This window comes from Opisthocomus hoazin, chromosome 2 (assembly GCF_030867145.1).
Source record: "Opisthocomus hoazin isolate bOpiHoa1 chromosome 2, bOpiHoa1.hap1, whole genome shotgun sequence".
Classification (NCBI taxonomy): domain Eukaryota; kingdom Metazoa; phylum Chordata; class Aves; order Opisthocomiformes; family Opisthocomidae; genus Opisthocomus; species Opisthocomus hoazin.
In genome coordinates this window covers 27,359,873-27,373,290 of record NC_134415.1, presented here as the reverse complement: position 1 = coordinate 27,373,290, position 13,418 = coordinate 27,359,873, and the positions used below count along the sequence as shown (strand labels likewise).

At 38.5% G+C, this 13,418-nt stretch overlaps 1 protein-coding gene across 3 annotated transcripts in view; it reads right to left on the bottom strand.

The window, feature by feature from the left end:
• RPS6KC1 (ribosomal protein S6 kinase C1) overlaps positions 1–13,418 on the bottom strand; it is a 92,291-nt gene that overhangs the window by 75,190 nt on the left and 3,683 nt on the right. For all 3 annotated transcript variants that reach the window (XM_075412982.1, XM_075412979.1, XM_075412980.1), the window contains exons 2-3: positions 12,181–12,216; positions 7,840–7,960 (exon numbers count right to left, since the gene is read on the bottom strand). In XM_075412982.1, the coding sequence (XP_075269097.1) occupies positions 7,840–7,960; positions 12,181–12,216 (157 nt within the window). The remainder of the gene's footprint in view (positions 1–7,839; positions 7,961–12,180; positions 12,217–13,418) is intronic.

The window sequence follows — 13,418 nt, the reverse complement described above, 5'->3', positions numbered from 1 at the left end:
GCTCTATTAAACTGCTCATCAAACTTCCTACGTCTTCACAGCAACACTGCATCAGGGCTTTTGTTTCATTCCATGGAAAATAGGACATCATGAATAAACTTCTCTTAGTAATGCACAGCAGCATGGGCCAGTTAAGTGAATCTATAAAATAACACGAACACTGTTACAATGCAACAGAAAATCAATCGCAAAGCAGTAAACACCTAACAAGGCCAGAAACAGGTAACTTTTGCAAGAAAGTAATTCTATAAGATATTTTTCCTCATCTCCCAGGGATCTTTCCCTGTTCTACCTCATCATCAAACCCAATAAAAGCTAGTTTTCCTCATCCACATCTTCTCAGTGCTTCCACTGGGAACCAGTCAGGACGTGTCAGGACCAGCAGCGCCAGGGTGACCAGCGCATGTTCACCGATTGCCCCGGCAGCTGCAAACCTCACGGCTACGAGTTGAGCCTGCCCAGCCTTTGGCAGCACCACAGCACACGCTCTCTTCTTACTCAGCTGCCATTTCACAGACTTTGCAGACACAGAATTACATTTGCAGCCGCCTTCCCTCTCAAATCTAGCTGATGCTAGCCACATGAGTAACAGGTTTGACTTTTTGACAACACAATTACATAAGCCTTATTTGTTTAGGAAGCTGGAGCTAAAAAAAATAAAGTTCATGTTTGAACAGAGCCGTTGAAATATTAGTCACTGTCACATTTTCCAGCTCATTAGCATCATGATACACTATCAGGACAATGACTTACAGAACAAGAGGAGTTTGGGGGAAGGAAGAACATTAATTCAGTATCAGTTTGTTCACAGACTATCTGGCATCTTGCTGGCAGTTTCATTCCCAGCGAATCTCTCCTAACTCCTTCCCCCCTCCCTTTCTTCATACTTTCAATCAATCTTGTATTGCTCAACACTTTCATTATCACCCTTCACGATCAGATGTTCAAAGATGCTTAGATGCCCAGCTGACTCTTCAAACATTTCTATCAGAAAGTCTTTCTGCATCTAAATCAGTGTTATTTCCGCTATTCTTCACATCTCTCAGACACACGGAAACTTTATTATAGGGATCATGTATTTCCAGGGTTTTGGGAAGTGTCAACTACAGTCTCAGCATGTAACAAATGCACTAGCACAGTTCTGTTATTCCTCCAGCAATGATCCATTCAAAATTTGCAATATACATGGAAGGCAAATGTAAATACCTGTGAAGAGAATCCACAATTCATTTTGTGAAAAAGATCTGAACAACAAAGCACCTAGAAGGTTTGTGTTCATGTTTCATTAAGTTTTTCACGAGACTTTCAACTGTACATGATACCCAATTCTTAAATATGCTACTTCGTTTGGTATTTTCAAATCCAAAAAGTACCCTGATCTGAGCTTTATAATGTGAATCATCTTTCTGACTCACTGCTAACAAGTTACCAATATCTGGGGTTTTTTTTGCATTCTTTTTGTTGGGGAGTGGGAGGTGGAGAGAGTATTTTTTATGGTAGAGTCCATTTCTGCATTTGTTAGATACAAGACATGCTGAGCACAGCTTTACCATGATTTGATAAAATGCCATGTATAGCAAAAATATGGGAATCCTTAAAGTATCCAACAAAAAAAGTAGTTTGAAAATACTGAAGAAATGATGTTGATGCATATTAGGGTAGGAGAGTAACCACTTCCCAGAAACAGGTACGACAATTACTGCATAACAATTCAGAGGAGTTTTAACAGCTAGATTTGTTAGGACATTTTAGATTCCCATTCTTGGGTTCATTATGTTTTCTCCATAAGATGGGTGGAAAAGGTTCAAGTGAAGTATAGAAAACGCAAGATGATTTCTCCCCCCCATAACAAGTTTCATATTTTGATGTGAGCAGCTCCATTGTAACAGCATAAAAAGACCTGCATTTGCACTTTATAATTATCAAAAGCTGTGGTGTAAAATATGCAACGTAGTTCAGTTCTGCAGATGTGGCATGTCCTTGGTTGCATGAAATATGGAAGCACAGCATGACTCATTCATTTATCAATACATCTCAGTTCTCCACATCATCTCCTGAAACTCTGAATGCAGAGCCTGAGATTCTGCTCAGGTTTAATGTTTCTACTACAAGTAAGTTTGACTGTCAGAACTACCAATGCTTACTGTGTAAAGTGCACTCTCCACAAAACAATATGTATACATCATTTAAAGCACATATATCCAAAAAGAAAAGAAAAAAAAATAAAAAAAAACCCAACCAGTAAGTTGGCAGCAACTACTGGCAATGACAATGAGTAACTAGTCTAAATGCTGCAACAAGTAAAACATCACCACAGGGAAAAAACACTGCAGAAATACTCCATTAAAGCAGCCTGAAGACAAAAGATCTTAACAGAGATGGACCTTGCAGCTCTCCGCTAACTGAATGAGACTGAAAACAAGTTTGTTAAAAACTCAAAATCCACTAACATCAGATTTTTTTCTCTAGTACAGAAAACACTATTCCTGATCTGAAGATAAATGCTTTAAATAAAACAAAACACACAGCAGTTACATGTAGAAGTCAGATGGAAGGACACATAGTAAAATTTCATGCTTTAAATAGAAAAATAATTCTTAAATTGAAGAGTCGGACATTTCTGTTCCTTTCAGCTACGTACCAATCATTTAAACTTTGTTTTTACACAGCCTCCTCTTTCCAGTATTCTCCTGTGGTTCAGTTTCATTTAAATGTAGTGGGGTTTGTTTTGGTTTAGTTTTAATTTCAAAGAACTTTTTTGTAAGTAACTACGACATTGAATATTTCTGTAGATTTCCTTCTCTTACAATGTACATTGCAGTCACTTTTGTTCACCAAATACAATAGGAGGAGGATGCCTTTCAGAAGGGATTTCACTCAGTTCTTCCCTCGCTTACAGAGCTAGTGTAAAACCAGCTAATTTGCATTTCTGGCAATTTAAAATTATAAAAGATATTAGAAGCCTGTACCCTCTTCCACCCTGATTTTCTTTTCTTTCTACCCCTCTCTTTCCTTCCCTATGCGTAGCTACCATATCTTCTACCTGAAATTCACTCAACGCTTTGCAAATACTAGCTTTTTAAACAATTTGTCCAGTGAGCACTCTACTCTGTAAATCACATATACAGTCCTCTCAGGATAAAACTAATACTACATCCTCTATTTAACCATTAGTGCACAAGTTCTGACACAGCACCGAAACTTATCCCACTTCCAACTTTTTAAATAAGCAAAAATAAAATTATGTAAGAGTTGGATACAATTTAGCTGATGTGAAAGACAATTTAAACCAGGAATTTTACCCAGCTGCGCAGAGAACCATGAAATCTGCATTAGAGTTCAGCTTCCTTGCCTCTCACTTAGCTGGTCCACACAACAAGGGGTTAAGTCACAGGCTCCTCCAAAGCCATAGGGGTCGATTGGACTTGGGTTATAAGCTAACTTCAACTTGTTCTAAGTTGTTCATGTTAGCATTGTTCATGTTAGTATATTCTTTAAAGCATCTCAGTGCCACGCCTACATGCAGGAGTCATAAAAAATGAACACTCAGTGACAAAAATCACAAGTCTGTGGCAGTATTTGGTCCCCAAACATCAAAAGGAAAATCTGTGCTTTCCAGGCTGAGGTTTTGCCTGCAGGGGAGTTTCATACAGTTTCTCCTGCAAACAAGGCAAAGGAGGGCCAGCAAATACAGAACCATAAACCCCCGCAGTATTATAGTGCTGTCACACAAAGTGGTGGAAAAAAGGCTGAATAAACCACCTCAGTTTTGGCACTTTGAAACTGACAGGCTTGACAATCCCAGAGCAATAGTAAACTCCAAAAAAAAAAACCATTCCAAAAAGCATAATACACCAAAAAAAACAGAATATTAAAAAAAACCCACCCACACAACAAACTCTATCACCACACAACAAAAAAAAACCTAAAAATGCAGACAAAAATGCAAAAAAACAGTGCTAGGGCACAAAGAAGCACACAAAAGCTTATGCTAAAAGCATGCAAAAGCTCTAAAAATGTTTTTGCATATTGTTCCACATGAAGCATGTAGTAGACACATGCCAAAACTGGCCAAAAGCATACCGGACGCTAAAACGCACTAAAATCATGAGACAGGGAAAAAATGTGCAAAAACATGCAATAGATGCATGCCAAAAAACGTGAAACACATGCTGGATGCTAAAACATGCTAATATGAGACACAGAGAAAAAAAATGTGAGAAAATATGCTCTAAATGCATGCCCAACACTGCTAAAAATGCTACACACAAAAAACCTGCAAACATTGCTGCTCGATGCATGTCAAAGGACACCAAACACTGGCTGGATGCTAAAATGTGCACAACACAAAAAAAAATGCAAAAACATGTATGACAATAAACATGGAAAACAGGCACAATGCATGGAAAACACCTGCAAATACACACAAAAGCACGCACTACACGCATGCCAAAAAAAATGCCAAACATGCTGAATGCTAAAAATGCTAAAACCTTATGGAAAAAACACGAAAATATATGCGGTAGCCAGGAGGGGAAAAAAAAAAGCCAAAACCCATTCTGGGTGCTAAAAACACTTAACAGCACATTATATACAGGCACATCAAAAAAATGCCGTGAGCTGTATGTTTAAAAACCCACTAAAGCATATTAGAAACAACATGGCAATGGAAAATAACATTGCAGCAATGCCTCAGAAATAAAAAAAAAAATTCCAAAAAAACCTGTGCAAAAACCTTGGGCAGGAAGGAGATGCATGCCGAAAACCACCAAACATGCTGGACGTCCAAATTACCGCTGCAGCAATGCCAAACATGCTGTGGCAACACTTTAGAAACCAAACCCCACACACAAAAAAAGGCAAAATCCACACCAGAAACCTTGCCAAAAAAAGAGCACATGGTAAACGCATGCAAAAAAATGCCAAGCAGGCCTGACTCTGAACACCACACAAGGTGCATACAAAAGCTATAAACACAGGCTGAATGCTTAAACAAAAAACTTAAAAACAAACAAACAAAAAAACCCCAACCCAAAAACCACAACCACCACACTAAAAACAACGCATAAACACCACAGAAAGGCCTTAGTAACCCGAAAAGGCCTCAGATGCTAAAAAGCCTGCCCAAAAACACCTCAGAAACTGAAAATCCTGCCGAAAACCACATCAAAAGAGCACACGGTAGACTCATGCAAAAAAAAAAAAAAAAAAAGCCAAACCCATGCTGTAAGCTTAAAAACCCATTAAAAAGCCCAATAATTGCACGTGGTAGATGTATGCTAAAAAAACACTAAATGTACTGGACACACAAAAAAATGCTGAATAACTCTTAAAAACCCACTGAAAATAATGCAGTATATGCATGCAAAAAAAACAAACCACCAAACAAATCCTGGACAGAAACAACATCACAGCCATGCCCCAGGAACCAAAACCACATATAAAACCACCCCAAGTCCACATCAGAAACCTTGCCAAAAAAGAGAGCACATGGTAGATGAGTGCCAAAAAAACACCAAACATGCTGGACACTAAACACCACACAAAGTCCATACAAAAAAAAAAAAAAGTAACAAAGGCTGGATGCTGGGGAGAAAAAAAAAAAACCAAACACCCAACCAACCACAAAACAACTTGTAAAATCCATGGAAATGCCTTACTAACCCCCAAAACACCTCACAAACCGAAAAATCCACCAAAAATGCCTTAGAACCCAAAAAACACATCAAAAAGACCATGTGGTAGAGTCATGGAAAAAAAAATAATCAAACATGTTGGATGCTTAAAAGCCCTTTAAAATGCCCAATAATTGCATGTGTTAGATGCATGCAAAAAACTGCCAAACACATTGGACACGAAAAAAAAAACCCAATACTGAAAAGCAGCACCAAACCTGTTCTGCAGTTAGCAATGTCTTAGAAATGCCTCATAAACACTGACAAAGCATATGGTAGATACATGCCAAAAAAAAAAAAAAAAAAAGCCAAACATGCTGGATACATTAAAAAATGTTCAAAAATGCTTAAAAGCCCACTGAAAATGATGCAGTATATGCATGGGAAAAAGGTACGAATGTGAAATGCTGGACGCCATAAAAAAACCAACCCACCAAATGCCATGGTAATGCCTTAGGAACCAAAAAACATATCCAAAAAAGTGCTGAATGAACACCAGAAACATTGCCAAAGAAGACAGCACATAGTACATGTTTGCCAAAAAATGCCAAACATGCTGGATGCTCAAAACCATGCAAGGTACATAGGAGGTTTAAAAAGAAAGACCAAAAAAAAAAACAAAAAAAAACAAACCACAACATACACCACAACCAAGCACGGGCTGAATGCTTAAAAAAATGAAAACATACTAAACTAACTTGTAAACGCCATGAAAATGCCTTGGTAACCCCAAATCCACTTTAGAAACTGAAAAGCTTGCCAAAAACCTCACCAAAAAAGGGCACATGGTAGATGCACACCAAAAAAAACCACCAAACATATTTTGGACTGTCAGCAACGCCTTAGGGATGCCTTCGAAACACTCAAAAAATAAGTGGCAGAGGCATGCCAACAAAAGGCCAAACATGCTGGACACTTAAAAACCTGCAGAGAACTGTGTGGTACGTGCATGCCAAAAACACCACCAAAGAAAGCCTGGACACAAAGAACGCCACAGCCATGCCTTAGGAACCAAAAACACGACAAAATAATGCCCAAAATCCACATGAGAAACCTTGTCAAAAAAAATAGCATGCATAGGAGCTGCATGCCAAAAACACCAAACACCACAGTAGGTTCATACCAGAAAAAAGTATAAACACAGGCTAGGTGCTTTAAAAAAATAATATACTAGAACAACTTGTAAATGCCATGGAAATGCCTTAGTAACCCCAAAAGCACTTTAGAAACCACAAAGCTCACCCAAAACCCAACCAAATGCACATGGCAAATGCATGCAAAGAAATCCCAAACACTTGTTGGACACCCAAAAAAAACATTACAGTGCTTAGAAAAAAAGGCTTGAAAGCCCATGGTTGATGCACACCAAAAAGTACCAAACCCACTCCAGAGAGCCAGCAACACCTTAGCAAGGCCTCAGAAATGCTCACAAAGCACGTGGCAGATGCGTGCAAAAAAAAGACGCCAAACATGCTGGAGGCATTAAAGAATGCTGAAAAACACTTTAAAACCCACTGGATATTGTGTGATATACACATGTAAAAATACAGCAACAGTTTGTGCTGAACACAACGAACACCTGATAAATAAAACAAACAAAAAAACACAACACACTGCTAAGAAAACATGTGGTAGGTGGAGCTCTACACGGAGTCACACCCTTCACTGAAAATCCACCTATAGCTCATTCATGATGACATACACATCAGGACTAAGTTAAGACCTTTGCCTTTTAAGAGTTAATTACTTATTGCCATGTGTTTCTCATGTAGAGTCACAACCCTCTTACAGGTTGTTTTGGTGAACTGGTTAACCAAATACGTGAAAAATCTTTGTTCATTGTTCAAGTGCTGTTCACAAAGCTAATACAAACTTTGTGCTCCTGAAAACAGGGAATGGATTTTGTAAAGATACAGAACATACACATCGGTAAATATATGAGCTAATATCTGTAACATGCAAGCAAGGGCATAACTACCCCTGTTAAAAAAATAAATAAAAGTATCAAGCTATAATACCAGCATGCATACAAGACACAACAAACCAAAAAGCTGAGCAGTGAAAGCACACAGAAAAGAGTTCCACGCAGCTGCAAAACAAGATGTATTTACAGACATAGAGTTAACCAAATAATTTCAGCAAGTCAGGAACAAATTGTGCTTACCAAATACTATCGCTTTGGCAAAAGGTGGAAAGAGCTCTGTGTGCCTGCATAGGTTTTTATGAATTTGCCAGAGATCTTTGTGCAGTTTCTTAAAGTCACTGTATCTCTTCCAAACAACTATCTGAAGTAGAAAAAGGGGAGAGGAGAGAAGTATTAGTGAGGTTCGTTGTTCACATTGCATCACACCACAGATACATTTTTTAAGCAAATCAGACCACTACCTTCAGCAAATACGTTTAACAAAAATACAGCCTGAACTGCCAACTGTAACAAAATACAAAAACGTAAAAAAAATGGTCATTATCTGTCCCCAACCCCCATTTTGGCTAAAAAGACTACAGTGAATAGAAAAAAAAATATTAATTAAAAGCTGGAAGAAGGAAATGGAGAGGGCAACGGCAGCATTGTTTCAGTTACACCGAGATCCAGAGCTACACAGGGAACCAGTAAGCGAGGAAAAAATGCCGAATGGTAATGTTGCACTATCCAAGTAACAGCATGCTATGCTTGGCGCAGCTGCAGGTATAGGGAAGAGACAACAGCAAAGGAGAAAACGAGGGAAAAGAAATCAATACAAGTAAGGGATTCTTGAGGACAGCACATTAAGCACCCAGGACTATAAACCAGCTTCTAATTTGTTTATGTAAAATGCTGACTAGGTGTTAATGCAAGCCCACATTTTAAATGGTTTACTACTAATAACTCTGATCAAAAAATGAATATGTTTCTTTTGTAATCTAGACATAATCTCCAGCTTCCAGAATGCAAAGACAGCACTGGTTCATTACACCAGCTTTTCTTGATCCATCCTTTCCAGAAAGCAGTATCCATCTCCCAGCCAGGTATCTACGTTATCCTTCTTCCATCCCATTCTTTTTATTCCTTCCATTCAAGCAAGGAGCAGAATCCAACAGGAAAATCAGATGAGGGAAAGAACTGAGCAGTAAAATTTACACTTGACTGCTAACAGATTCACTATCAGGATGAAAAAAAACACCAATCTAATACAAAGACATTTTATATCTTGGCCTCATTTTTGGTCAGACTCACTAAACCATCATAATAAACCTCAACACCGATGCAAAGTGATTAAAGTAGAACAGGAGGGAGGAAAAAAAATAAAAGAGACTGCAATGCATTCAGCAGTTGATTTCAGTGTTCCTTCAGTCAAATGTCTCAATTAGTTTAATACAACTAACCACAGATTAAAAGATTCCAAATTTTTCTGACTGATTTAACAGGTTGCCTTCTCATGAGCGATCATAATTGAAAACTACTTTTTTCAAGCAAACCAGATTTAGAGCTAAAGAAAAGGTTTAATTTTAGAGGATTTATTGCTGTTTTATTGGAGTTTTGGAGGGGTTTTGTTTGCTTTTTTAAAACACTAAGGTCAGAGGCCTTCTAAGTTTCAGCAGACGCAAGTCCTGCCTATAGAACAATGCAAATAGAAGGTAACATGACTGTTAACAGTGGATATGCAAAGCTTTAATGTGGCAACACTCTATCCACCTCACACTTCACTATACCGAAACCAGCAGTCCTGATTCAACCCCACCTATTGTGCACACATGTCCAGGACTCAGTTGCAACTAGTACTTGGTGGAGCTCAACAGACAAGGGAAGAACAATGAGAATTTCTCAAGAATGCCAACTAGTTATTTTGCTATAAGAAACAATAAACTTTCAATGCTGTATTTCCATCTAATCCAATATCCAGGAAATGGATGATCAGCACTTCTTGAAAAGTGTGTGTGCAGAACATAAAATTGCTTAAGATGGTGAAGTCGTGAAACATAAAGTTACTGTATTGTCAGTACTTGGAGACAACATGAAAAGCTGCCAGAAAATAAAAGCATGAGCCTCCATTCCACTAGAATAGTATCGTTTTTTACTGCTATAAGTGATCTCCCAATAGCCAAGAAGAAAAAAATAAATATCCATATGTAGCTTGCATAGCAAAGGCAGTCAAGGTCACCCTAAAACCTCTCACAAGCTCATGGAAGTCATGCCGTTGCATGCATGTGGCTCAAAGTTAGCAAAATACCCACACTAACATACTCATTAGAGATCAGATGTGGAGGAAGGATACACTGTACTTTGAGACCCAGCAAAGCACAGCAAGTATATCATAAAACATATGTTAGACTTGTAATGCAATAAGATGCTTGTCATGTCTAGAGCCAGCAGATCGCTATTAACTCATGTGACTCATCTTGTTCCACAATGAACAACCCCTTCTCCTCCATGAACAAGTAAGACAAAAAACTCACAAGACTACCCTAGTTAAAACTGCCTCACACGCCACGTTGCCACCATCAAACCCCAGAAGCAAGGAAACCAAAGGAAAGTCCACTAGCCTTTCTGTACCTATTAACTCCTCCACACACAACTACACACTAACTTCTTTCATTGTTTTGAGAAGAGACTTCTGAATGAGTAGGCAGGCACAGCTACGTGGTCCTACATGGGTGCGGAAAGCGGGTTGCACAAGACAGATCGTAAAGCAACAGGGTGGTTGCACGCACAAAATTTTGTCTATTGGACTTCTAATTGAGCATTCTAGAAACCTGAGGTAAATTTATTTTCAGCGGGAACAGGTCAGGAGCATATTATTTCTCTTTCAAAGGCTGCCCACAACCTTTTTTTTTATCATAAGAAGCCCGTGTAACAGAAAAGCTTCCAACATATGTGGTTCTCTGACTACGACTCACCCTTCTGGCAACTACTATCTAGGATATTTATTTTAAAAACTAGCTACTTTCAGATGCTTGCTTATAACAGAATCACACCACACCTAACATGCTATCACATGCAAAATAATTAATTTGGTCCAATGAAGGGTGGAAAGGGGCACTCATCAGCAAGTTCATGGCACATTTATGTCTTCTTATCGTCTAGAGTATGTGGAACTCTGCACGGCTATCCTACAGCCACAGATCAAAGCAATGACCAAAGCAATGACTAAAATACATGGTTTTGCTATAGTCTCAAAACTACTTCACATATACTCACGCAATACTCTAGCTGAAAGACACTTACAATATTTTTCTGATGAATGGCTCATCAACAGCTGCTATAAAGTGTTTTTCCCACAAATGAAGATTAAGGCAATGGCAGAATGTGCTCATGGATAGGTTCAACTCAGGAGTCTCCCTGGAAAAGGTGAACATCAAGCTACAAACTACAGTAATGCAGTTCTAAAACTAGATCCATGATCATCTATGATTCTGATAGGCTATTCTAATCTTCTAGAGATTAAAAAAAAAATGCAAAAAGCATAGATGCTCGTGTTTGTCTGATTCTCAAGATTTCAAAGAAGGATGCAACAACGGGGTGTTAGGTGTATTAGCCAGTTCTCACCTCTGCCAAGCCACTAATCAGTAACTCATGTTTGACCACACAGAGATGCAATGAATTCATTTACGGGCTCTTCTTTCATCAACTATCCATGTTCTCCTCAAATGTAGTAACATACTGCATCAGAAATTGAACATATGCATATGTTACACAATGTCTGAAAAGCCATGAGGTTGTGCTTTGGAAGGAAGATTTTGCATGTACATAGTATAATAGTATCAATGTCAAGACATTAGTCCAGAAGAAAACAAGAGGGGAAAAAAGTTTTCTAATCTAAAAAAAAAATCAAAAAAACAACACCACAACCCACACACTTGTGATGTATATTTTTTTGTCTTAGTAAAATGGTTCCTGACAGTCTTTTGAGGTATTAAAGAGGCACGAGAATACAGCAGACCCTTATTTCAGAAGGGGAAAACAGAAAGCAATTTTAAAGTTTTATCAAAGTATATCACTGGAAAATACTCAAGGAGCCTCAGAGAGATAGGCATAATAAATGACTTGCAGTCTAATCTCTCTCAACTACTCCTATGCTCCTCCATTTTCCCTCTTCACTAATAGACAGTAATGATGTAGGCTTTTCAGTGAAGTATTGGTTAAAGAGGAAAAGAATACCTACAGCTGAGACCTAAGACTTGGATTGCGGACTGATCTCTAATTTTACCAGTAGGAGTTAAGTAACCATCAGTTTGCCAATTCCAACCCTGAGAAAGAGCTTGCAAAATTATCAAAGCAGTTTTGTCATCAAAAGACACTTTACTCCCTGAGACTTTGTTTCAAGGCATGATTCATCACTGAGGGATGAATTGCAACATGTTACACTAGCTACTGTTTTCAACTGTGAAAGCTAAAGACAAATGGAAACACACAAAAAACTGCTCAATTACAATGACAAAACATACAGAAATTGCTAAAATACATCAAAGATGCTTCAAAAGGGATAGTGCGATACACAAAGACATTTGCACAAGTTTAAACTGTTACCTCCTGGACATCCTCTGGATTTTTCCTTGAAACAATCTGAAAAGCAAAACAAACAAAAAAAACATGTATAAGCACTCGGATTTTCAATTTGGAAGTTGGAGAGAGTAACACAATGATTTGTTGCTCAAGAGAAAAATCTGGAAAAAAGCACACAGCTGCGTTTTCCTCCTAAATGGAAACACTCAGAAGTTTTCAGGAAGTCTAACACCCAAACACAACAGGGTGAGGTGTTTTAGCAGCAGAGCCAGTTGCTGTGATTACAAATGCAGACATGCATTCTGGGCAAAATGGCACAGAAGGCATCTCCCAGAAGAAAGCTATTGTAGAGCACATCCCCCATCATCTTTCCAGTCTCTTCCTTTTAATTCATATTAGGGCCACATTATTCCCAATAAGCAGAGCTAACTAGGGCTACTTGGCTTAATATAAGCTGCACACAACCTCACCGTGAATGCGAGACTTTGCATCTACTAAGACAGTATTTCCACTTTACTTACAGCCATCAACGCGCACACACGTCTGACTCTATCCTTGTGTATTTGTTTCTCCTTAAACACTCTTTGCCTAATTAATTATAAATGACCGTGTCCAGAGGAAAACAGCAGTGAAAACGAGTCTTGGCTACACACCATAAAGAAGCCTGTATTTAGCCAGGATTTTTTTCTTTACATAAATATTGATCACAAAAGCCTCTGTAATCCAAGTTCTGTATTGGTCTTATAAACAGCAGTAAGAGAATATCCACACAAACAAACAAATTGAAGGCATCTTTAATTCATAACTTCAATTATCTCGTGCAAGTCAGTATATCCTTCATTATAACTCAGCCAAAGCTGTTTAACAAAATAATTAGCCTATTGTTAGCTAAAGCAAAATAAGGCATTCTGAATCCCAACTGACACTATCCACAGACTGACACACCCCAGAACAATTAATGCTGGGAATAGGCAATGCATACAGGCAAGCTCAAGGAGTCCACACTACCTGCACCCCACAGACCTAAAACACCATCCCACTGTACTGCAAGCACCACGCAGATATTGCTAAAATGGAAATCACTGAATCTACACTTCCCACTTGCTAAGCGACAATAACATACCCCTCACTCTCCCCACAAACTAGCTCTCTTCCTCCCTTTCATTTTTCAAGAATCCTTGCCAAAGCCTCTCAGATTTCGCAACATCAGTCTACTACACAGCCCAGCCACCGTAATCCTTCAAACATTTTGGAGGAGACAA